Below are 27386 nucleotides of genomic sequence, written 5' to 3' on the forward strand. Positions count from 1 at the left end.
ACCTGGTCTTATTTAGTTACTTCTCATACTAATATTCATTCATATACTTATTTCAATCATAGTAATTGAAAAAAAGGACATTGTTTTAACCCAGCCAGCCCATGGGAATCTGACACAATCAGGTCAGCTACTCGATTTTACATTCTATTGATTCGTTTCCTAATATGTGTGGGTTACATAAAAATTAGCCCCAGTTGTCTGACTATCCCCATCTCCTAAGTTTCTATTCTTGTTAGGGAAATTTTAGGTTTTGAAATTATTAATTTAAAATCTTCAAACTGATTTGGTGTACAAAATGAAGAATAATCTTCTAGCATGGGAACAGGATGGGGAGTCATCAAAAATATTACTAATGACAAACTGAAAGTAAGGAGACACTTACTTTACTTGATAGAGTTTCATCAATGAATTTGGAATGTATAAGGAACACAATCAGTAGGGGAGGGTGGGTGCAGGGTAAAGCCCTGCTCAGGTCTGCAAATGAGACCCGATCCGAGCCCGACAGAACCCCATCCAAGCCTGAGCCCGACCCGGCCCGAGCCCTTCCATTTTTTCCCGCGCCCGACCCCACCTGAGCATCAGTTAACTTACCTTCCGTTTTTCACTTTGTTCCTTACCTGCACAAGCTTAAAATAACTAACAAAACCGCCTTTAAAGTTCAAAAAGTAAATTAACATGAGAGTCACTTACCTGAGGTGGTGATAGAGCGTGTCCGATCCGGCCCAACCCAACCCGAGCCCGAATGCCGGACCCGGAAGTGCGACCTGACCCAAACCCGACATATGTCGTTGGGTCCCGTTGGGTTTGGGTCGGGTAGCAGGTCTTTAGTGAAGGGTACCAACTTGTTTAAACAGGCTTGAGGGGCTAAATGGTCTCCTCCTGTTCCTATGTTCTTTCGGTGATGAGGCCTTAACAAAAATTAAGTCAGTTACCCAGTAATGACTAATCCCCAAAGCTAGTGACTCATTATTGGTTTAGGTACTGTTAGGTCCAGCAGTCACCTGCTATCTGGACAGTGAAGAGTTGATAATACTATTATGATCACCCTGGATAATTAAGTGCACATAGCCGGCACCTGCAATGTGTTAATGCAGCTGGCCAGCACAGAGGGCATGAGAGCCTTTACACAAGCAGTGCTCAAGGCTCATTGGCCCTCTGAAAGACATTTAAATTGGGGAGGTGGGGGTGGCTGTCCATAATGGGCCTGAGGTACCTGAGCAGCATTTCAGTCACTGAGTCACAATGAGCACTTAGAGGGAGGCCCTAAATTTAAAAAAAAGACTATCTTACCCCCTACCCCCTCCTGCTGGTCTTTTTCCCCTCACCTCCTCCCACCCAGCCACCCCTTTCCTTCCCATTTGCCGGAAGGTGATACTGCCAATGCTTCACAGTCAAATAGCAGCACTTCGCTGGCTGCTGGTGTCCAAACTTCCAGCTCAGATTTCCCCTCCCGCACCTCACAAAAAAAGCAAATATGGTGATCTTACATTATTGGGGAAAGTTAGTTCATTTGCAGAGTGCCTAAACAGTACCAGTGTCACTGCAGTGTGTGCGTGCGTGCGTGCGGGCGGCTTCATTGTTAGCCCCTGAGTGCCATCAAGCTGTTTGATTGTGGGGGTCATCAGAGCCAAGCCACATCCTGTCCTCAATCGATAGTCACACTGCCTTCCTGGGTGGGGGTTGGGGGTTGTGGGGGGAGAGGTCAAAGATAGTTATCAAGAGTAAGAATCTTTGCTAATTTTATTTGTTGCTCTCCAACTGAGGGGTGCCGAAGACAGCTTTAGATTCAGTCAATTCTGAGCAGACTGGTATAGGAATCACGCCTTCTGGTCTGTATAACCTAGTGCTACAGCAGGCACTGTTTTTCCCTTCTGCACCATCGAGAGGTTTGACAGATTTCGGGGAGAGGCAACAAGAGTCCAGAATTAGGCAGAATAAATACAGACAAGATCCCTCTTAACCTCCCTCCCTCAGCACCCAATAAAGTAACTGAGAAATTGGAATTATCTTACCTTGAGGCGATCGAACTGTATTTCTGCAAAATGAATAGAAAATAAAATTAAAAGATTTATGAGATAAATACAAAAAAGTTAACTATTATTTTTCTATTCATCTTTAATTTTATATCACATCTCCACATTCCGAGGCCACACACCCCTCAAATCCAAGAAGGCAGCTACCAATATCACTCTGATCAGCTATAAGGAGCTGGTCCAGCAGAAATGTCGGGATGAATTTTGCCGGGTGGGTCTCAATCCCAATGTTGGCCCCAATTCCAGGTCAAGAACCCTGAAGTGACCGTCAATTGAGATCTTCCCAGAAGGAGCCCATTAAGAAGTCGCCTCCAGGAGCATCTTTCAGTGTCTGGCCGACAGCCCCACTGGGAGAGGTGAGCACTGCTGGAGAAGAGAGAGACCTAGGGGGCGTGTCAAAAGGAGATTCTCACAAAGCCCTCCTTCTTAAGCTGTAATAAACAAAGGCACCGTACTGTGAGGGGTCTTGGGGGGGAAGGGATAAAGCCTCCACAAGAATGCTTGTGTCTGCTCCTGTACCCCTGTGAGTCTTGCAGCCCCCGATGCAGCCATTTAATGCAGCCTGCAGTGGCCTGCTAAACTCAGAGGCCACCTCTAAGGAGTTGGCAGTCACTGCATTTGGTGGTGGGTGGGGAGGCGGGGGGGGGGGGGAAGTGGTATGCTACTCCAAGGGGAGGAAACTGCCATCTTTGGAATAGCCCTGCAGTGGGGCATTAAATGGCTTACTTGGCTGCCTGCCTCTGTGGAGTTGGCTGCTGACTTTGTTCCCAGCCCATCCCTGGGAAGTTCCCCTGGAGGTGGGAATGCATCAGGGACCCACCCCAACGCGGTGTCCCCCTATTTTCCTGACCTCCTCCTGCCTCCACACCCATCACCACAGGGCCAGGAAAATTCACACCATCTGGTCTGATTCTATCTCCCTCTGGCTGGGAGATGCCTGGACACAGCTCACATTTTCCCCATTGTAACAGGGGTGAGATAGGAAATTTAGCAGTATGCAGGAACAAAACTGTGTTCCACCATCCCACAAGTGCCATGCTAATACTTTGATGCATAATGCCAGTGGTCCACTGTTTACATTGATGAAACCCTCATGCAGGCACATTGCTTCCCAAGTCCAAATTAATTTGTCATGTGCCAAGTACCAGACTGTATACAGCTGTATATTTATTCTAAGTTACTGAATTAACAGCACTATATATAAACAATATAAGAGTATTTTTCTTCGTGTGTTTTATAGAAATTATTTTATCCTTGTAATCTGTAGTTCATTTATCATTGGGGGAAAATCCAAGTCAAATGATAGGAAATTGACTTTTAGTAAACCTTGTGGATAACATATTGTTTGATGGTTGACATGACCCTCAGGTCCTAACAGATACTGTTGTCATTCATTGATTAAAGACTTGTGCATAAGGATTCTGGATGCTGCTGAGCAAATTTGGCTTAACAACATAATTAAGAAACTTCACTATACCATGGTGGACAAAGTGATCAGTGATGGTGACGGATCCAATGCATTTCCTATAACAAATGGTATGAATCAAAGCTGTCTGTTCACCCTCTGTCCCTTCAAGCTGTTTATTTTTTCAGCTAAGCTGGTTGATTGCATAACATTTCTAACAGTCCAGGTCACCTGGACTGCGTGATAGTTTCAATAAAGTGCCAAAACTAAGATAAAACAGCAAGGCCAACTTCCCTAATGTCTCCTTCTGACGTAGAACCATTGGGTATGTATATCATGCAATCATGGTGCATTCTCTATGATTTTCCATATATTATCGATTAAGTTAAAAGAGGAAAATTGTGGTGCCATGTCTGTACTATCCTGGTACGCACATCCATTGGGTGAGGGTCCATGCCAAGAGGGTACCTTGGGAAAACTGCTCTTGATGTGCCATCCATGAAGGTACTGATCACTGCACTGAAGTCGATTTCTAGTTGATCAGTTTGCCTGGTCGACTGTAATGATGTACCAAATTGCACCAGATCAGCCTTACAATGAATTCAATGTCACTATAGGATACTCTAAAGCTGTGGGGCTATGCACCTAACATGCTCAGTCATAATGCATGACTGAACCAAGAAATCAACAGCCACATCAAAAAATACCAATTTTGCATACCATCACCTTTGAAAGTTGCAAACTAATCTACGTTTGTACAGTGTGGCTGTGCTCACTACACTTTTATATGGCTGTGAAACCTGAACTTCTACCATCAGTACACCAAGCAGCTGGTAAGGTTCTTCCAAAGGCATTTATGAAAATTAGGTAGCAAAGCAGAGTCCTGCTGAAGACCTACATAATTGGCATTTGAAGCCATAGCAACATAGGTGAACTTTGGTGGGTCAAATGTATTGTCCACACATCAGACAACTTGTTTTCCAAAGCCGTATTCGACAATCAGCTATCAATCAAGCTTAGGAGAAAGGACAGCACGGCTAAGAGGAAAAACTTCCAGGATAACTTTTGAGTGAAAACCTAAAGAATATAATATTCATTCAGAAACCTGGTTAAATTTAGTCAAACTTTGCATGGTCCGAAAATCCATTGTGAAGCATAACACTGCCCACTTTGAAATCAGCATGGTATTAACAACAGAAAATTTTAGTTGCAGAAAGTAAAACGGACAAAACTGGACGTGTAAATATATGTGACCACCGATGGGCAATACATACAGGGTTTTAGAAGAACGTCTGCAAACATTGCTGTCTAGTTTGTGGGTCATCATACAATCAATGTTTTTAAAACATTCTCTGAGAGTTCTGACTCTTACTGGGTAACAGGAAGACCCGCTCAAGTGACCATTCTGTGCATGAGGCTACATAATAGATGTTGATGAGTACGGAGGACATCTCACCTGATGCTCACACACCTGTACTTTCAGGCAGTCACTGGATAACAATCAGGAATGGAAACCCTCTCTAAATTTTCGCCATCCTTAACCAGGAGAGCTGAGGCCACTGTGGATTTTTTTTTTCTGTCCCAGTTTAAGATCAGCTAACTCAGCGAAGACCAGGGATTGAACCTGATCCATATACCTCTGTACCACACCAAAACCATGCAGTTATCCATGACTCCTTGGGCTTTCTTTAAGTACAAAGTATTTGATTCATTAGTGCTGTGTTAATTGTAATCATTTCACCAGTGGCCTGATTTTATAGTTGCTTGGTTTTAGATCACCATTTCTCTATGCAGGCTTTCATTTTATTGCAGTGCTAATCTGTATTTTTGGGATATTTTGCATCCTCACCTCCTAGTTGCTCAGCAGTAGGACAACAGAACAGATCCCAACAAATCAAGATCAGGCAAAGGGAGGTGCTTCTGCTAAATAGTCTGGTCCAGATAGTATTTCTTGCTCATTAAGATGGCGTGCTCTAATTTTGAATAACCCAGGCAAGACTGGTAGAACTTCAACACGGAGCATCTGAACAACATTTAAGGCTGGAATTGGAATTGGTGGACCTTCCAGTTGATGTCCAACATTATACCAATAAGCTTCTGAATCCAGAATCTTTCCAGATTTCTTTCTATGTTACTTTACTATTTGTTACTTTCTAGACCTCTATCTATTCCGATAGCTCAATTATCTGTAGTGCTATATCTTAATCAACCATGAATTGGGGAAAATTAATTGTACTTACTCTTATGAAATCCAAGTGATTTTCATTGCTCAGTTTTTTCAATGAAACCTCAACTTCGGCAAATTGCTTTAGAGTCTTGGACATCTCTTTCAATTGTTCATCAATTGACTCAACAGCAGTGGTACAATTTAACTGTATGGTCTGAATGAAGTTGGCCTCTTCTTCATCAACAAAACTTCTGAGCTCTTGGAATTCTTTCTGAATCACCAACTTAAAGACATCAGATTCATTCTGGTGAAATACAGACAATATAAGAAGGCAAGATTCTCCTGAGGGAAAACTGAATAAATACTTGAAGCAGAAGAAGCTAGAGGGTTAGTGTAGAGAATGAGGAACAGTAGGATGGGTATTTAGGACAGTGTATTTGGTAATTGGGGGGAACGTAATGAAAATGATCAGTGGGGAGATGGTGGCGTGGTGGTAATGTCAATGAACTAGTAATCCAGACGCCCAGGCTAATGCCCTGGGGACATGGATTTAAATCCCACCGCGGCAGATGGTGGAATTTAAATTCAATTAATTAATAAACATCTGGAATTGAAAGCTAATCTCAGTAATGGTGCCATAAAACTATCATCGAATGTCATAGAAACCCATCTGGTTCTCTAATGTCCTCCAGGGAAGAAAATTTGCCATCCTTACCTGGTCTGGCCTACAGACCCATAGCAATGTAGTTGACTTTTAACTGCCTCTGAAATGGCCTAGAAAGCCACTCAGTTGTCAAAGGCAGTTAGGGAGGAGCAACAAATGCTGGCCTTGGCAGTGACACCCGCATCCCATGAAAGAATAAAAAAAGGACCATCACATATGAACATAAGAAATAGAAGCAGGGGTAGCTATTTGGCCCTAAGAGCCTGCTCTGCTATTCAATAAGATCATACCTCAGTTACACCTTCTTACATTATCACTCTAAAAGAGACAATATGAGTGAATTGATGAACTCTGGAGATATTGCATTTGATTAAAAATTGGAAACAGATGAACATGGTGCCTATTTTCAAAAGGTGTGACAAAACAAAGCCTGTTAACTGCAAACATAATAGCATCACATCAAAACTGAATAAAATAAATACACTAATTGTCATGTGGGGATTGTCTGTTTGATAATGATCCCATAAATAGTAGCTAACAGAAGGGGATGATTTAGCCTAACCTATTTTACTTTTTTGAAGAAGAAGTGACATCCCAAATGGATTGTTGCAACCTCTATGATGAGTGACATAAGTACTCCATGAGAGGTGTTGAAGGGTGAAGTTGAAAAATATCCAATTGTATGAATGGACTTAACACTTAACATGTGCAATCATTGTGAAGCAGAAATCAACAAAGCAAATGCTGAATGAATTGTGTGAAATGCAGGAGAGTACTGATTGGAGGAAGTCATAATGAACGGGTGCTCTGACCACCAAGATACTAGGGAGACATTCAAGCATTGGAAATGGTGCAGACACAAGCCTGATCCATAGAGTCAGACTTACTGAGTTGTGAGGAAAGATTGAAATGATATATATTTTAAAAATTATCAAAAAAGAGTACAGAACGATAAGAATTTAAAATAAAAACTGTTAGTTGCTCTCTGAAAGGAATGCTTTGTGTTTTGTCTATGTGTCGGGGTGGGGGTGGTTGGTGGGGTGGGGAGGGTATAGCAAGTTAAGACCTCCTGTGGCGCTATTGTCTAGAGAAATAGGCATTTCCGTCTGGTCCCTCAAGCTAGGCAGCGTCAAGAAGGAAGTTATTACATGTTAATCGGACTACAGAAAAGACGCTGCCGTTTATCTGGCCAGTCCCAAAAATGAATACTTTGCAATCACCCACTCCTTCAAATGGCATTAGGAGTTCTGTCCTAGCTCTGCAATGTTAGCTGCTTGTGAAGCTCTCAGCACATAATCATCACTAAGAGTTGTTCTTAGAACCAAATTGTTTAATATGCAAGTGAGGTATCAAACGCAAACATAATTCGCGTTCAACTTGCAAGGCTGAATCTGAGTTTTTCTTGGTTATCAGTTTGCAGTTCCCCTACTTCAACTGTGGATTTCCCCACTGCAACAGTGAGACAGGATTCTGTGAAGCATAGAAGCACTCATGTTACAGTCATAATGAACTCTGGAAAGAACTGTTAACATTTTGTTATTATTGAAACATTTTTAGTGTCTATGTTAAGTATTTGTTTTGTGAATTATTTTAATGTGTTAATTTTGCATACGTATAATTATAAGTCTTGTAAATAAATTTGATGTATTAGTTTTAGTCAGAATGATACAGTCTTGAATGTGATGTTTTCTGTTTTTTGGAGAGGACATGAGTATATGGTGGGAAAACTATGCAATGTCTAAATAAATTGGGAATAGGGTCCTTCTTAATTCTGTAGCACACATCTTACATTCACAGAATGCACAAGGGTATCATTTTCTCGGCTTAGAAGGTTTAGGTCTGCCTGTAGAAAGTCTTAAATCTAATACTTATGTATAGACTACAGTGTCAACTGTTCCCATCTGGACAGTTATTGAAGAACACATTTCAGAACATGATGACTGTGGTAGGGATCGAGTCTGCCCATTAAATTGATGATACAATTCCTTTATAGATAACCTATCCATTCATATTAAATTTAATATCAAAGAGGAACAGTGCAAAGATGATCTTTACAAAAAGACATGCACTGGACCTTGTAAACAATCTCCAGTGCTTCTAGACTCACAATGATACGAGTCTTGTTGTGTATTAACTTGTTCATGTGCCCCTCCATGTTGTTCTTTTGCATCTGAGCTCCTGTTATGAGCAAAGCGAGTTGTTCCTGTAAAGAAATGCAATATCAATTAGGCTGCAGCTACTATTTCTTCTCAGGACCTTCGTCCTGCCAAACACAAAGATTTAGACTGAGGAATTTTTCCCTGTATATGACAATCTTCCTTCCTTCATCATACTCACCCGTGAGTTAGTCACAATTATTCTGTAGAGATCTACCAATACAGTAATAGCGAATCTAGTGGGATTGCATCGCATGCTTAGGTGGTAGTTGAAGCTACTTCAGGATCTAAAGAACTGCAACTCATTGCTACCAGCACACAGTCTTAAACTTTTATAAGGCAAGTTGTCAACTCAGCTTGCTTGATACTACATGGTGTCACATACAGCTCAAAGGGGAATCGATACATTTCTGTGGCCTAACCTAAATAGTACAATTCTCTCCCACAACCAGACTGTCTTTCAGTACAAGTTTTCCCCTACCTACCTTAGCTAGCACACAATCTTTAGCTGATGAAGTGATTCAAAATGTTGAAAACTATTTTTTAAGGAAGTTTCACAAATGAAGAGTGCTGAAAGGTAGGACAAATAGTCAGCTACAGAACAGCAAAGGAGCCCAAACAGTAATTGCCATTTCATAGGTGCATACTATTCAATTCATAATTTTAAATGGGTTAATGCCTCTACTAAAATTACAGATAGATACCTAACATATGAACTTGTTAACAAATCTAGAATTAAAATCTAGTCTCATTAATGGTGACCATGAAACTACCGGATTGTCGTAAAATCCCATCTGGTTCGCTAATGTCCTTTAGGGAAGGAAATCTGCTGTCTTTACCCGGTCTGGCCTACATGTGACTCCAGACTCATAGCAATGTATTTGACTTTTAACTTCCCTCTGAAATGGCTTATCAAGCCACTCAGTTGTACCAAACCACCACAGATAAGTCAAAAATGAATAAAACCGGTCAGACCACCCAGCATTAACCTAGGCACCGGAAATGACAACGGCACACCCTGCCCAGGTGATCCTGCAAAGTTCTCCTTACTAACATCTGGGGAATTGTGCCAAAATTGGGAGAGCTATCCCACAGCTTAGTCAAGCAACAGCCTGACACAGTCATACTCACTGACAGGACAGACCCAGCAGAGTTGATTGCACAGTGGTATACAGTCGTGAGTGAGTTGCCCTGGGATTCCTCAACATTGACTCCAGAACACATGACATCTCATGGCATCAGTTTTTAAAAAATATTTGTTCATGGGATACAGGCATCGCTGGCTAGGCCAGCATTTATTGCCCATCCCTAATTCCCTTGAGAAGGTGGTGGTGAGCTGCCTTCTTGAACCACTGCAGTCCTTGGGATGTAGGTACACCCACAGTGCTGTTAGGAAGAGAACTCCAGGATTTTGACCAGCGACAGTGAAAGAACGGTGACGTAGTTCCAAGTCAGGATGGTGTGTGGCTTGGAGGGGAACTTGCAGGTGGTGGTGTTCCCATGCAGCCGCTGCCCTTGTCCTTCTAGTTGATAGAGGCCGCGGGTTTGGAAGGTGCTGTCTAAGGAGCCTTGGTGAATTGCTGCAGTGCATCTTGTAGATGGTACACACTGATGCCACTGTGCGTCAGTGGTGGAGGGAGTGAATATTTGTGGGCTGCTTTGCCCTGAATGGTGTTGAGCCTCTTGAGTGCTGTAGGAGCTGCACCCATCCAAGTGAGCGGAGAGTATTCCATCACACTCCTGACTTGTGCCTTGTAGATGGTGGACAGGCTTTGGGGGGTCAGAAGGTGAATTACTCACCGCAGTATTCCTAGCTTCTGACCTGTTCTTGTAGCCATGGTATTTATATGGCTACTCCAGTTCAGTATCTGGTCAATGGTAATCCCCAGGATGTTGATAGTGGAGGATTCAGCGATCGTAATGCCATTGAATGTCAATGGGAGATGGTTAGATTCTCTCTTGTTTGAGATTGTCATTGCCTGGCACTTGTGTGGCGCGAATGTTACTTGCCACTTATCAATCCAAGCCTTTTACATTGTCCAGGTCTTGCTGCATTTCTACACGGACTGCTTCAGGTCAAACATGGGCAAGGAAACCTCCTGATTACCACATACCACCCTCCCTTAGCTGATGAATCAGTGCTTCTCCATGTTGAACATCACTTGGAAGAAGCACTGAGGGTAGCAAGGGTACAGAATGTACTTTGGGTGGGGGACCTCAATGTCCTCACCGAGTGGCTCGGTAGCACCATACTGACTAAGCTGGCTGAGTCCTGAAGAATATAGCTGCTAGACTAGGCCTGTGGCATGTGGTGAGGGAACCAACAAGAGGAGAAAACCCTGCTTGACCTTGCCCTCACCAATCTACTTGTCACAGATGCATCTGTCTATGACAGTATTGGTAGGAGTGAACACTGCACAGTCCCTGTGAAGGTGAAGTCCTGACTTCGCACTGAGGATACCATCCATTGTGTTGTGTCGCACCATCACCCTGCTAAATGGGATGCAAACATATGAATATACGAATTAGGAGCAGAAGTAGGCCATTCAGCACCTCGAGCCTGCTCCGCCATTCAATAGGATTATGGCTGATCTGTTTGTGTTTTGAATTCCACACTCCCATCTACCCCCGATAACCTTTGATTCCCTTGCCTAACAGGAATTTATCTACCTCTGCTTTAAAAATATTCAATGACCCTGCCTCCACCACCTTCTGAGGCAGAGAGTTCCAAAGTCGCATAACCCGCTGAATAGATTCAGAACAGATCTATGAGCTCAAAGCTGGGCATCCATGAGGTGCTGTGGGCCATCAGCAGCAGCAGAATTGTATTCAACCACAATCTGTAACCTCTTGGCCCAGCATATCCCTCACTCTACCATTACCATCAAGCCAGGGGATCAACCCTGGTTTAATGAGGAGTGCAGGAGGGCATGCCAAAGCAGTACCAGGCATACCTAAAAATGAAGTGCCAACTGTAATATTACTTGTCCCTTGGTGTGTGATCTGTTGTAACGCTCACAGGACTACATGTAATAAATGGGAATGCTAAAACAGTAATGGCTTCAGCTACTGCTTTTAAAATTTTTCGATCTACTGCCAGATTAGGTGAAAGCTCTGATCTCCTGGCAAATTGCTTGCCGTACTCACAGAGTTTCAACATTTCCCTGGGTCCTGTCTGTATCCTGGCTCACTGCAGTGTTATGGGGTCTCTTGCAAGCTGCTCTCCTGCTGGATACTCAGGTATGCAGCCTGCTCTTTAGGAAAAGTCAAACATTGCCACAATGTGATGTTTGGTGATCTTCAGAAAAAATAAATAGATCCCACCGCTGCCACCATGTAATATTACTTGTCCCTTAGTGTGTGATCTGTTGTAACGCTCACAGGACTACATGTAATATATCAATATAAATGTGGGTTTTATTATAACTGAACTGGAAGATATATACAAAAATAGTTACTGCATGAACTAGATTTGAACACCTCTCACTCTGCCGGGCTCCACCCACAACTCACTCACTGGTCATATGTGACCTGACATCACTTCCTCTGATGATCTTCACTTACAGTTCTTAAGGTGATCTGTTCTGAAGGTGTCAAAGTTAAAAAACATATGTACAATAAACAATCATTATGGCTCGGACAAACTATACATGATTAAACAAAATGTTATTTACAGGTAAGCAAATGTAACAGTCTATAAAACATAGAGGAGGTTTGCTTATCCATCCTGATCTGGTTGTCATGAATCTCTTCCCTTGTTTGGAAAGCTCAGAAAAATGATGACTGGCAACATAGCCAATCACCGGTAATTTCTCTGGCCTCCATGAACTGAAGTCTGAGGAGAGACTCCCAGTCATACCTCTTGGTGTCAAGACTACCAGCCTTTGTGTCATCCTTTACATGGACCGACCCGATACACTCGACCCGGATATTTTCTGCCATCTTCGATGTGTTACTGATTTCATGTATTGTGACAATTTGTAGACCTCGGCATACTGAAAGTCCTGCGACAGCTGGTCCAGTTGTGTCTACAATATAAAAAAATTGTAGTAGCCATTCAGAGCTCCCAAAGCTGCACTGTAAGGTTATCGTTCCAATACACTTGATTGGAGAACCATTGGAGGCAGGCAGTCTAGTTGTGGTGGGTAGCACCATAGATTTCCATTTCTTTGAGTACGTGTCCTTCATTATATGGATGGGCAGAATATTTGCACTTGCTCCGGTGTTGATTTTTGCTCTGAGTTTACGCTTGCCACTCTTCTGCGGACATATAATCTCAATCATGGTGAGTGCCTCAGATTGCGTAATAGCATTGACATGCTGATCCAAATTAACTATGTGAAATGCTTGCTCACTGTTCACATGAATGCATTCTTCATTAGTGTCCTCCTGACAATCTGTCTCTCTGCTGACCTGATGTACCTGCTTGGGCTTTTGTCATGTGTTGGCATACCTTTTGTTGCATCTGTCATGCTTTCTTGAGGACATTCTCTCTGCATGTGATTTGCCCCGATTGCTGTGTGCAGTGTCTGAGCTCATTCTTATGCGCTGCCTTTCCCAATGTCCTCGCATGCCACAAGCTTTGTACAGGTCCTGGTGCACCAGCCAACTGTGAATTGGGTCAGTCAGGCCACATTTGCCACAAGGCTTAGCAGACTTCTGAGTCTTGGTTACCATATCGATTGTTGTAGCCGCCCCGACGCTTGTAATTGTTGGCACCCAGCCACGATGGCTTCATATTTTCTTCCATCATTGAGTAGTGCATCTACAGTGTGCCCTTTCTTCTTTTCTAACAGGTCTTTCTTAAAGGCCTCTCATTGACATATACACGATGACTAGCCAACTCGTTCTGACAATCTGATATCTGCAAAGTCACAATATTAAGCTTTGACTCAGCCTCTTGCAACAAACTGGTCAATGGACTCAACTTGCCTTTGCTGGTAGGTTATACGCTCGAGCTTATGTACTCGGAAATTTAGCTTTACCTTCAATTGCTGTTCCAGGAATGTCCAGATCTTACCAGAGTCCTTCAGGTCTCACCTGACAATCCTGAGAGTATTGAGCCATTTTGTTGCCCAGTGCAATCTTAATTTTGGTAGCTTGTTTCTCTGGCTCACGCACTTCTAGGTCCAGGAAACATAGCTCCATTTGCTGTCAGAATAGTTTAAATGCAGATGTTATGTCTGACACTTTCCAATCCATAACTGGATATCTGAAAGCCATTGTTATAATGATCCTGATTTTTGTAAGTATAGGACTTACAGGTTGTATTTTTTACAGGCAAACTCCTTTTGTTTCCCTTTTAAGACAGATTCGGTACCTGCCCCTTTTAAGAGTGATAGACTATAATTTTTGTTGTTTGCTTGTTTGCATAGACAGCTGTTCGATTTTTTTTGAACTGTGAACTGCCACTTTTTTAAACAGAGTAGTTCTTTTAAAAGGGCTGGAGCTTTCAGTACTAGAAGCTGCCACAGCCAGTCTTTTACTTTGTGCTGGACCTCCTGTGGCGCTGTTGAGTTCTTCCCGGTCTTTTGGACTTCAGTCCCACCCACAAAGCAAAACAAATGGGAATGCTAAAACAGTAATGGCTTCAGCTACTGCTTTTAAAATTTTTCGATCTACTGCCAGATTAGGTGAAAGCTCTGATCTCCTGGCAAATTGCTTGCCGTACTCACAGAGTTTCAACATTTCCCTGGGTCCTGTCTGTATCCTGGCTCACTGCAGTGTTATGGGGTCTCTTGCAAGCTGCTCTCCTGCTGGATACTCAGGTATGCAGCCTGCTCTTTAGGAAAAGTCAAACATTGCCACAATGTGATGTTTGGTGATCTTCAGAAAAAATAAATAGATCCCACCGCTGCCACCATGTAATATTACTTGTCCCTTAGTGTGTGATCTGTTGTAAGGCTTACAGAACTACAAGTAATATACCAGTATAAACGTGGGCTTATTATAACTGAACTGGAAGATATATACATAAATAGTTATTGCACGAGCTAGATTTGAACACCTCTCACTCTGCCGGGCTCCACCCACAACATCCTGGTCATGTGTGACCCATCACTTCCTCTGATGATCTTCACTTACAGTTCTTAAGGTGGTCCATTCTTAAGGTCATCCCACAATGCCAACCGTGGTGAAACTACAACACAGGACTACATACATGCTAATCAGCAGACACAGCATGCTGTAGACAGAGCTGAGAGAGCCCACAACCAGTGGATTAGTTCAAAGCTCTGCAGTCCTTTCACATCCAGGGCTGAATGGTGGTGGACAATTAAACAACTAACCTGAGGTGTCTCCACAAACATCCGCGTCCTCAGTGATGGGTAGCCCAACACATCAATGCAAAAGAGAAGGCTGAGGCATTTGCAACCATCATAAGTCAAATGTGCCAAGTGGACAATTGATTTCGGCCTCCTCCTAAGGTGCCCAGCATCACAGATGCCAGCCTTCAGCCAATTTGATCCACATGATAACAAGAAATGGCTGAAGGCACTGGATACTGCAAAGGCTATGGGCCCTGACAACATCCCAGCTGTAGTTTTGAAGACTTGTGCTCCAGGACTAGCTGCGCCCCTAGCCAAGCTGTTCCAGTACAATTACAACACTGGCATCTACCCGGCAATGTGGAAAATTGCCCAAGTATGTCCTGTTCACAAAAAGCAGGACAAATTCAACCCAGCCAGTTACTGCCCCCATCAGTCTACTCTTGATCATCAGCAAAATGATGGAAGGTGTCATTGGCAGTGCTACCAAGCGGCATTTACTTACCAATAACCTGCTTACTGATGCTCAGTTTGGGTTCCGCCAGGACCACTTGGCTCCAAAACTCATTACAGCCTCGATCCAACATGGACAAAAGAGCTGAATTCAAGAGGTGAGATGAGAGTGACTGCCAAGTCTGTCATCAAGGAGCCCTTGGGAAATTGAAGTCAATGGGAATCAGGGGTAAAACTCTCCACTGGCTGGAGTCATACCTAGCACAAAGGAAGATGGTTGTGATTGTTGGAGGCCAAACATCTAAGCCGCAGGACATCGCTGCAGGAGTTCCTCAGGGTAGTGTCCTAGGCTCAGCCATCTTCAGATGCTTCATCAATGACCTTCCCTCCATCATAAAGTCATAGTGGGGATGTTTGCTGATGATTGCTCAGTGTTCAGTACCATTCGCACATCCTCAGATACTGAAGCAGTCCATGTCCATATGCAGAAAAACCTGTATAATATTCAGGCTTGGGCTGATAAATGGCAAGTTACATTCTTGCCAGACAAGTGCCAGGCAATGACCATCTCCAACAAGCAAGAAGCTAACCATCGCCCCCTTGACATTCAACAGCATTACCATTGCTGAATCCCCCACCATCAACATCCTGGGAGTTACCATTGACCAGAACCTTAACTGGACCAGCCATATAAATACTGTGGCTACGACAGCAGATCAGAGGCTGGCAATTCTGTGGCAAATAATTCACTTTCTGACTCCCAAAAGCCTGTCCACCATCTACAAGGCACAAGTCAGAAGTGTGATAGAATACTCTCCACTTGCCTGGATGAGTGCAGCTCCAACAACACTCAAGAAGCTCGACACCATCCAGGACAAAGCAGCCTGCTTGATTGGCAACCCATCCACTACCTTAAACATTCACTCCCTCCACCACCAATGCACAGTGGCAGCAGTGTGTACCATCGACAAGATGCACTGCAGCAACTCACCAAGGCACCTTTGACAGCACCTTCCAAACCCACAACCTTTACCACCTAGAAAGACAGGGCAGCAGTCCCATGGGAACATCACCGCCTGCAAATTCCCCTCCAAGTCACACTTGGGACTATATCGTTGTTCCTTCATTGTCGCTGGATCAAAAACCTGGAGTTCTCTTCCTAACAGCACTGTGGGTGTACCTACATCACATGGACTGCAGAGGTTCAAGAACAATTAGGAATGGGCAACAAATGCTGGCCTTGACAGCAACAGTCACATCCGTGAAAGAATAAAAAGAAAGCATCATCCCCTGATATCAGCAGCAGTAATCTGTAGGGTGGTGTGTCTATAACTAATTTTATCAAATGCAAAGTAAGTTGATTCAAGATAAATAGATACTTAATTAAAAGTAGGCTCCAATGAACCAAATCATTTACTATTCATTCCCATAGTATGTGGTTAAAATTCTATCCAACTATTCTGCCCATATCCCACCACCCCCCACCACCTCCATCAGAATCCTCCACCTGAACACCCCAGCCTCCCCACACACACCCCATGGCCTAAGTTAGTAAATTGCACTGCCCAGTGTGGAACTGAAATAGATAGACTAGAAAATTTGGACCTTGTTAGCTGCACTCAGCCATGGCTTAATAATTAGCAGTGCCTCAGGAATGGTTCAGAATAGGAAACATTAACCAGGATTCCTCTATTGCTCACAATCCAATGACCCCACTATTAACTGCATATGTGCTCAGACTCAGATATGATGTCTCTCAAGGTTTTATGACTTATAGAATCACAAGCTGTGATTTTCCTCCCTGGCATGGTAAAATGGCAAGTAGTCTGATCCAGCCCTGATCCCAGCGAACCTGCTGGAAGGTGGCTCATTTAAATTTTTTGAGTGGGCTTTTGGTTTAGCATAACTTCCTTGCTTTTGTACTCTGTGCCTCTAATTAATAAAACTAAAGATTCCAAATGTTTATTTATCAGCCTTCTCAACTTATCCTGCCACCTCAAAAGATATGTGTACATACACCCACAGGTCACTTTTTTCCTGCACCCCATTTAAAATTTTCCCATTTACTTTATTTTGCTTCTGCTCATTCTTCCCACCAAATGCACCAGCTCTTTTTTTGGAGGAGCTGGCACAGTTTTAGTTACTTTTAATGGTTCTATGCTCCCCATATTCAGTGGTGTGTGGCTTTAAAAATAGAGTAATCCTTAGTCTCACTCGAGACTGTTTTGCCTGTATTGCCAAGTCCTATACATGATCCAAGTTAAATAGTGAGCTTATTTTTACAGTTTTCATGCCTATCAGCATTTGAAAATCTGTATTATGTCACTCTCCACCTTGTCCCCAATAAAAATAAGTTCAGCTGTATAACTCTGTCACAAGAATGTAAAGCCATTAATCCCAGAATCGCCATTGCCATTTATCATTAAATGTGTTCCAATGGATTTCTCATCTTATGTCAATGCTAGTTTTCCTTATTTTCATTGTCCATGTATATACACAGGTTAACATTCATGTAGAATTTGGGAGTTCCTGTGAATACAGGGCTACTATTTTAATGTAATAATACAGTAACATTTTTAAACTCAAAAGGTCACTCTGGCCCCATGGGATTCCATTTCAAAGCTGCTTCTTTCTGACCAAATCACTGTTATTCCCACAGCCCAGTTGCTGCTATGCTGCGTTTACAAACATCTCCCCTCTTCTCTTGTCCAACTCTGAAGTATTTGTCTTCAGCAAAGACTCAACTTCATTGCTCTCCACCAGAACCTCAGTAAACTGCAGGGCCAACATAATGTTGGGTTCTTCTTCCATTATCCTTGTCTCCATAGCTTCTCCTTTGACTGTGAGCCCACTGTCCCTTTCCCCACTATGATTCAGACTGCATCGTCCGTCCCCAACCTCTGACATTTTGGCTCCTCGTGATTATTTTTTGCCCCGGTGTGAACTGAGTTTTTTGAATATTGTGGATTCTTTTTACCTTTACCCGTAAATTGACGACAAACTGTTTTGGCCTTGCCATAAGTCACTGATTTTTGTGAGGGAAAATGGAAACAGTTTCTGGATCTCACTGTCACAGCTTTAATCACTTCAGTGGGTTTGCAACCTGTTGTACTATTTCTCTCATAAATGGCAACAAAGGAACCTTGAGAAGTCTGCAGTCTGGGAGAGTTAATATTGAGAAAGTGAATACACTGATAATGATCATTACCTTCATCCTCTCATACACGCTGGAGAGTGGGGTTATTTTATGCTGCTTGTGTTGTCCAATGATACCACAGAGCCCACAGATTATCTGCTGGTCCTTCTCGCAGTACAGGCTCAGGGGGTTGTGGTGATCGCTGCAGTTTTCCTGGTCGTCGCTGGACCCACTCATTACTGTCAGTGTGTCAATGACACGAGCCAGTGAGACATTGGGGGAAGAACTCCTGCAGTCCACTGCCTTTCGACACACAGGGCAAGTGAAACAGCTGGCCAGGCTTCCAGAAAGAGAGAGGACGCAGTTCTTGCAGTAGCTGTGACCACACTGCAGCATTAAGGGCTGCTTGAAGACCTCCAGACAAATGGGGCACAAGAGATGGTCCTCCAGACACTGAAAATTCTGCTTCGCTGCCATGTTTTAAACTTCAAATGCAATCGTTTCTCTCCTTATGTTGACCAGGTTGAGGCTCTTATCTTTGTTTCAAGCTGTTTCAACAGGGAGGAGGAAGGTACCAATGAGCACCGTGATCATATGATCCTGTTTTTATTCAGACTAAGTGATTGCATTATATATATAGGAGATTCCATTAGAATTAGGTCAGTATTTGTCATTTCACTGCGTGTCTTTGAAATGTCAAACTCTCTTTAGTTTTGCTATTTTTCCCCCTCTACTTTTCTCTCTATTCTAAACTTCCTCAGTCAAACAAATTTACAGTTCTATAGGTAATGGCTGCTCTTTGGTATTAGATATTATCTTGGGTTTGGGTGGTGGCATAGTGGTATTGTCACTGGACTAGTAACCCAGGGTATTTCCCTGGGGACATGGGTTTGAATCCCACCATTAAAATTGGAATTTGAATTCAATTTTTAAAAAAATCTGCAACTAAAAAGCTAGTCTAATGATGGCCATGAAACCATTGTCGATTGTTGTAAAAACAAATCTGGTTCACTAATGTCTTTTAAGGAAGGAAATCTGCTGTCCTTACCTAGTCTGGCCTACATGTGACTCCAGACCCACAGCAATGTGGTTGACTCTTACACGCCCTCTGAAATGGCCTAGCAAGCCATTCAGTTGTACCTAACCGCTAAAAAGTCAATAACGAATGAAACCGGATGGACCACCTGGCATCGACCTAGGCACCAGAAACAACAACGGCAAACCCAGCCCTGTTGACCCTGCAAAGTCCTCCTTTCTAACATCTGGGGGCTTGTGCCAAAGTTGGGAGAGCTGTCCCACAGACTAGTTAAGCAACAGCCTGACATAGTCATACTCATGGAATCATACCTTACAGACAATGTCCCAAACGTGACCATCACCATCCCTGCAGAAGTGGCAGCACAGTGGTATACAATTGGGAGGGAGTTGCCCTGGGTGTCCTCAACATTGACTTCGGACCCCATGAAGTCTCATGGCATCCGGTCAAACATGGGCAAGGAAACCTCCTGCTGATTACCACCTAACGCCCCCGCCCCAGCCTCTCAGCTGATGAATCAGTATCTCTCCATGTTGAATACCACTTGGAGGAAGCACTGAGGGTGGCAATGGCCCAGAATGTACTCTGGGTGGGGGACTTCAATGTCCATCACGAAGAGTGGCTCGGTAGTACCACTACTGACTGAGCTGGCCAAATCCTAAAGGACATAGTTGCTCGACAGGGTCTGCGGCACGTGATGAGGGAACCAACAAGAGGAAAACACATATTTGACCTCATCCTCACCAATCTGCCTGCCGCAGATGCATCTGTCCATGACAGTATTGGTAGGAGTGACCACCGCACAGTCCTTGTGGAGACCAAGTCCCGTGTTCACATTGAGGATACCCTCCATCGTGTTGTGTGGCACTCCCACCATGTTAAATGAGATAGATTTCGAACAGAGCTAGCAAAGCAAAACCAGGCATCCATGAGGCATGTGGGACATCATCAGCAGCAGAATTGTATTCAACCACAATCTGTAACTTCATGGTCTGGCATATCCCCCACTCTACCATTACCATCAAGCCAGGGGATCAACCCTGGTTCAAGGAAGAGTGCAGGAGGGCATGCAAGGAGCAGCACCAGGCATACCTCAAAATGAGGTGTCAACCTGGTGAAGCTACAACACAGGACTATTTGCATGCCAAACAGCGTAAGCAGCATGCGATAGACAGAGCTAAGCAATCCCACAACCGACGGATCAGATCTAAGTTCTGCAGTTCTGCCACATCCAGTCGTGAATGGTGGTGGACAATTAAACAACTAACTGGAGGAGGTGGCTCCACAAATATCCCCATCCTCAATGATGGGAGAGCCCAGCACATCAGTGTGAAAGATAAGGCTGAAGCAATTGCAACAATCTTCAGCCAGAAGTGCCGAGTGGATAATCCATCTCAACCTCCTCCTGAAGTCCCCAGCATCACAGATGCCAGTCTTCAGCCAATTTGAGTCACTCCACGTGATATCAAGAAATGAGTGAAGTCACTGGATACTGCAAAGGCTACAGGTCCTGACAACATTTCGGCAATAGTACTGAAGACCTGTGCTCCAGAACTTGCTGCGCCCCTAGCCAAGCTGTTCCAGTACAGCTATAACACATTTTCCGCATCTACCCCGCAATGTGAAAAATTGCCCAGGTAGGGCCTGCACACAAAAAACAGGACAAACTCAACCTGGCAAATTACCGCCCCATCAGTCTACTCTTGATCATCAGTAAAATGATGGAAGGTGTCATCGACAGTGCTATCAAGCGGCACTTGCTTAGCAATAATCTGCTCAGTGACGCTCAGTTTGGGTTCTGCCAGGGCCACTCAGCTCCTGACCTCATTACAGCCTTGGTTCAAACGTGGATAAAAGAGATGAACTCAAGAGGTGAGGTGACAGTGACTGCCCTTGACATCAAGGCAGCATTTGACTGAGTATGACATCAAGGAGCCCTAGCAAAACTGGAGTCAATGGGAATCAGGGGAAAACTCTGCACTGGTTGGAATCATACCTAGTGCAAAGGAAGATGGTTGTGGTCGTTGGAGGTCAATCATCTTAGCTCCAGGACATCAGTGCAGGAGTTCTTCAGGGTCGAGTCGTAGGCCCAACCATCTTCAGCTGCTTCATAAATGACCTTCCCTCAATCATAAGGTCAGAAGTGGGGATGCTCGCTGATGATAGCACAACGTTCAGCACCATTCGCGACTCCTCAGATACTGAAGCAGTCCACGTAGAAATGCAGGAAGACCTGGACAATATCCAGGCTTGGGCTGATTAGTTGGAAGTAACATTCGCGCCACACAAGTGCCAGGCAATGATTATCTCAAACAAGAGAGAATCTAACCATCTCCCCTTGACATTGAATGGCATTACAATCGCTTAATCCCCCACTATCAACATCCTGGGGTTACCATTGACCAGAAACTGAACTGGAGTAGCTATATAAATACCGTGGCTACAAGATCAGGTCAGAGCCTAGGAATCCTGAGGCGAGTAAGTAACCTCCTGACTCCCCAAAACCTACCCACCATCTACAAGGCACAAGTCAGGAGTGTGATGGAATACTCTCCACTTGCCTGGATGGGTGCAGCTCCAACAACACTCAAGAAGCTCGGCACTATCCAGAACAAAGCAGCCCACTTGTTTGGCACACCATCCACAAACATTCACTCCCTCCACCACCGACGCACAGTGGCATCAGTGTGTACATCTACAAGATGCACTGCAGCAACGTACCAAGGCTACTCATGCAGCATCTTCCAAACCCACGATCTCTACCACCTAGAAGGACAAGGTCAGCAGATGCATGGGAACATCACCACCTGCAAGTTCCCCTCCAAGCCGCACACCATCCTGCATTGGAACTATATCGCCGTTCCTTCACTGTCGCTGGGTCAAACTCTTGGAACTCCCTTCCTAATAGCACTGAGGGTGTACCTAAGGTACATGGACTGCAACAGTTCAAGAAGGTAGCTCACCATCACCTTCTCGTGGGCAATTAGGGATGGGCAATAAATGCTGGCCTGGCCTGCGACACCCAGATCCCATGAAATTATTATTTTTTTAAATTTATTCCTATATATGGACAAGGCATCTCTATGACTATAAAGTACCTTTACCACCCAACATCTACCTAAGTTGTGGCTCAATTGGGAGCACTCTCGCCTCTGAGTTTCTAGTTTCACGTCCCACTCCAGGGCTTGAGCACAAAAATCAAGGCTGACACTCCAGTGCCATACTGAGGGAGTGCTGCACTGTCAGAGATGCCATCTTTGGGATGAGATGTTAAAATAGGCCCCATCTGCTTGCTCGTGTGGATGTAAAAGATCCCATGGCATTATTTCGAAGAAGAACAGGGTGTTGGTGTCCTGGCCCATATTTATCTCTTAGCAAAACAGATTATCTGGTCATTATCACATTGCTGTTTCTGTGCATATCAACTGCCGCATTTCCTCCATTTCAACAGTGACTTCTTTTTTTTCTTTTTTTCTTTTGGGCCTCCTTATCTCGAGAGACAATGGATAAGCGCCTGGAGGTGGTCAGTGGTTTGTGAAGCAGCGCCTGGAGTGGCTATAAAGGCCAATTCTGGATTGACAGGCTCTTCCACAGGTGCTGCAGAGAAATGTGTTTGTCGGGGCTGTTGCACAGTTGGCTCTCCCCTTGCGCCTCCGTCTTTTTTCCTGCCAACTACTAAGTCTCTTCGACGCGCCACAATTTAGCCCTGTCTTTATGGCTGCCCGCCAGCTCTGGCGAATGCTGGCAACTGACTCCCACGACTTGTGATCAATGTCACACGATTTCATGTCGCGTTTGCAGACGTCTTTATAGCGGAGACATGGACGGCCGGTGGGTCTGATACCAGTGGCGAGCTCGCTGTACAATGTGTCTTTGGGGATCCTGCCATCTTCCATGCGGCTCACATGGCCAAGCCATCTCAAGCGCCGCTGACTCAGTAGTGTGTATAAGCTGGGGGTGTTGGCTGCTTCAAGGACTTCTGTGTTGGAGATATAGTCCTGCCACCTGATGCCAAGTATTCTCCGAAGGCAGCGAAGATGGAATGAATTGAGACGTCGTTCTTGGCTGGCATACGTTGTCCAGGCCTCGCTGCCGTAGAGCAAGGTACTGAGGACACAGGCCTGATACACTCGGACTTTTGTGTTCCGTGTCAGTGCGCCATTTTCCCACACTCTCTTGGCCAGTCTGGACATAGCAGTGGCAGCCTTACCCATGCACTTGTTGATTTCTGCATCTAGAGACAGGTTACTGGTGATAGTTGAGCCTAGGTAGGTGAACTCTTGAACCACTTCCAGAGCGTGGTCGCCAATATTGATGGATGGAGCATTTCTGACGTCCTGCCCCATGATGTTCGTTTTCTTGAGGCTGATGGTTAGGCCAAATTCATTGCAGGCAGTCACAAACCTGTCGATGAGACTCTGCAGGCACTCTTCAGTGTGAGATGTTAAAGCAGCATCGTCAGCAAAGAGGAGTTCTCTGATGAGGACTTTCCGTACTTTGGACTTCGCTCTTAGACGGGCAAGGTTGAACAACCTGCCATCTGATCTTGTGTGGAGGAAAATTCCTTCTTCAGAGGATTTGAACGCATGTGAAAGCAGCAGGGAGAAGATGATCCCAAAAAGTGTGGGTGCGAGAACACAGCCCTGTTTCACACCACTCAGGATAGGAAAGGGCTCTGATGAGGAGCCACCATGTTGGATTGTGCCTTTCATATTGTCATGGAATGAGGTGATGATACTTAGTAGCTTTGGTGGACATCCGATCTTTTCTAGTAGTCTGAAGAGACCACGTCTGCTGACGAGGTCAAAGGCTTTGGTGAGATCAATGAAAGCAATGTAGAGGGGCATCTGTTGTTCACGGCATTTCTCCTGTATCTGACGAAGGGAGAACAGCATGTCAATGGTCGATCTCTCTGCACGAAAGCCACACTGTGCCTCAGGGTAGACGCGCTCGGCCAGCTTCTGGAGCCTGTTCAGAGCGACTCGAGCAAAGACTTTCCCCACTATGCTGAGCAGGGAGATTCCACGGTAGTTGTTGCAGTCACTGCGGTCACCTTTGTTTTTATAGAGGGTGATGATATTGGCATCGCGCATGTCCTGGGGTACTGCTCCCTCGTCCCAGCACAGGCATAGCAGTTCATGTAGTGCTGAGAGTATAGCAGGCTTGGCACTCTTGATTATTTCAGGGGTAATGCTGTCCTTCCCAGGGGCTTTTCCGCTGGCTAGAGAATCAATGGCATCACTGAGTTCCGATTTGGTTGGCTGTATGTCCAGCTCATCCATGACTGGTAGAGGCTGGGCTGCATTGAGGGCAGTCTCAGTGACAGCATTCTCCCTGGAGTACAGTTCTAGGTAGTGCTCAACCCAGCGGTCCATCTGTTTGCGTTGGTCAGTGATTATGTCCCCCGATTTAGATTTGAGGGGGGCGATCTTCTTGATGGTTGGCCCAAGAGCTCTCTTCATGCCATCATACATTCCTCTGATGTTTCCGGTGTCTGGAACAGGGTGTTGGTGTCCTGGCCCATATTTATCTCTTAGCAAAACAGATTATCTGGTCATTATCACATTGCTGTTTCTGTGCATATCAACTGCCGCATTTCCTCCATTTCAACAGTGACTACACTTCAAAAAAGTGCTTTGAGACCTCTGGTGTTCATGAAAGGCACTATATAAATGCAAGTCTTATTTTTCTTTTTATTACGGTCCCTGGTTCATGCTAATACTCCTTGTAATGTGTCAAGCCCCACTCCAGAGACTTGACTACATTAATCTTGGCTGGGACTTCAGTGCATTACTGAGGGAATGTTGCACTGTTGGAGATGCTGTTTTTTTGGGTGACACATTAAACCGAGGCGCCGTCTGCTTTCACAGGAGGATAGAAAAGATCCCACGGCACTACTCGAAGAAAAGCAGGGGAGTTCTCCCTCAACCAATAACTATTCTTCAACCAACACCTAAAACAGATCTCGTTATTTATTTCATTGCTGTTTACGGGAGCTTGCTGTCCATAAATCAGTTCATGCATTTCCTACAAGAATGGCTACACTTCAAAAGTACTTCTTTGGCTGAAAAGCACGTTAGACGACTTGAGGTTGTGAACAGCACTATATAAGTTCAGTTCATTCTTTCTTTTACAAGACACTGTAATCACTTACATAACCACCAGATGCATTCTCCTATTTTTAAAGGTAGATTGATAAACATTGTAGTGATATGAGATTAATTGTGAAGCAATGAACTTGTTTATTTTACATGAAGTATATGAATATACTTTTCCATGAGTTTGACTTCATGGTAATGTTTAACCAAGCAAGAAATTGGCTACTATTTTTAGGGATCTAGGGAAGACAAAACCTCAGGTTAATTTTGGAAAATTCCTTTCCAATCCTTGAGAGACGAAGCCAGGAGATAGAGAGGGGAAGGGAAGGGAGTGGGGTGGGGGGGGGGGGGGGGGGGGAGAGGAGGAGGATAGGTGATTGAGAGAACAGAGGAGGGACGCAGGGAGAAGAGGAAAGGACACAGGGTGTGGGAAGACCAATAGGAATGGAGAGGTTGAGATAGGAATAGGGAGAGAAAGTGAAATGATGGGATGGAAGGGATGTCAATGGGGAGAGCTAAGCTAGCGAAAGTATTTCAGCATGATAAAACATTCTCAACATGGGGGCGGGGAGTAGGGGATGTGAGACAGGCTGGTAAACTAGCTCATCAGATGAAGAGGTGGGGAGCCAAGGCTGCCAAACTCTCTGAAGCGGGGAGGAAGAGAGGAAGCCTAGGTAAATATCACATCGAACAAAGGGCTAGCAAGAGGGCATGGGGTCCACAAAATTGCAACATTGTCCAATTGTGCCAACAGTGGAGGAAATTGGAGAGACAGGGGGCCTAGCAGAGTTAGGAGTTAACAACATTTTCCTGGATGCCCCAGAAACTCTCTCAACTGTTGTAGGTACTTGCTGGATGAGCAGCAATTTCCTCCATTGTCTTGCCATAAACTCTATTCCCAGCGATTGTCTCCATTCCTCTCCATGGCCATTGCCTAAGGCTGAATAAGACTATTCGCAACCTTGGAGTCCTATTTGATTCTGAGTTAAACTTCTCACCCCTTATCCTCTCCATCACAAGACCATTTACGTCCATCTCTGCAACATCGCTGGCTCCACCCCGCCTCAGGTCATCTGCTACTGAAATCCTCATCCATGTCCTTGCTTTTCTACATTAAAGGTGCTCTATAAACTGAACTTGTTTGTTACTAGATTTGAATATTCCAACACAGTTTTGGCCAGCCGCTCACATTGCACCCTCCATAAACTTCAGCTCATCCAAAACACTGCTGTCTGTATCCTAACTCGCACCAAGCACCGTTCACCCATCACCCCTGTACTCACTGACCTACATTGGCTTCCTGTCCAAAAAGCCCCGAATTCTCATCCTTGTTTTCAAATCGCTCCATGATCTCACCCTTCCCTATCTATGTAGCCTCCTTCAGCCCTAAAACCCTCTCAGGACACTGCTCCCCTCCAATTCCAGCTTGTTGCACTTCCCCCAATTTCATTGCTCCATCATTGGCATCTGTGCTTAAGCTGTCTAGGCCCTAAGTTCTGAAATTCCCTCCCTGAACCTTTGCTTCTCTTCTTCTTTCTGATTTAAGACGCTCCTTAAAACCTACTTCTTTGACCAAGCTTTTGGTCACCATAAGAACATAAGAAATAGGAGCAGAAGACCATTTGGCCCCTCGAGCCTGCTCCGCGATTTAATATGATCATGGCTGATCTGATTGTGGCCTCAATTCCACTTTCCTGCCTGCCTCCCCATAACTGTTAACTTCCTTGTAGATCAAAAATCTGTCTAACTCAGCCTTGAATATATTCAATGGCCCAGCCTCCACTGCTCTCTGGGGAAGAGAATTCCAAAGATTAACCACCCTCTCAGAGAAGAAATTCCTCCTCATCTACATCTTAGAAGGAAGACTCCTTATTTTGAAACTGTGCTGCCTAGTTCCAGATACCCCCAAGAGGGGAAACATCCTCTCAGCATCTACTCTGTCAAGCCCCCTCAGAATCTTCTTATAATTTTT

General features: G+C 44.5%; 1 protein-coding gene across 1 annotated transcript in view; it reads right to left on the bottom strand.

Moving 5' to 3' along the window:
• LOC137346610 (E3 ubiquitin-protein ligase TRIM50-like) overlaps positions 1–18757 on the bottom strand; it is a 35965-nt gene extending 17208 nt beyond the window's left edge. The window contains exons 1-4 of the mRNA XM_068010195.1: positions 18353–18757; positions 8377–8472; positions 5679–5909; positions 2013–2035 (exon numbers count right to left, since the gene is read on the bottom strand). Coding sequence (XP_067866296.1) covers positions 2013–2035; positions 5679–5909; positions 8377–8472; positions 18353–18757 — 755 coding nt within the window. The remainder of the gene's footprint in view (positions 1–2012; positions 2036–5678; positions 5910–8376; positions 8473–18352) is intronic.
• Between the last annotated feature and the right edge of the window lie 8629 nt (positions 18758–27386).

The sequence above is a fragment of the Heterodontus francisci genome, chromosome 30 (genome assembly GCF_036365525.1).
Source record: "Heterodontus francisci isolate sHetFra1 chromosome 30, sHetFra1.hap1, whole genome shotgun sequence".
NCBI classification, from domain to species: Eukaryota; Metazoa; Chordata; class Chondrichthyes; order Heterodontiformes; family Heterodontidae; genus Heterodontus; species Heterodontus francisci.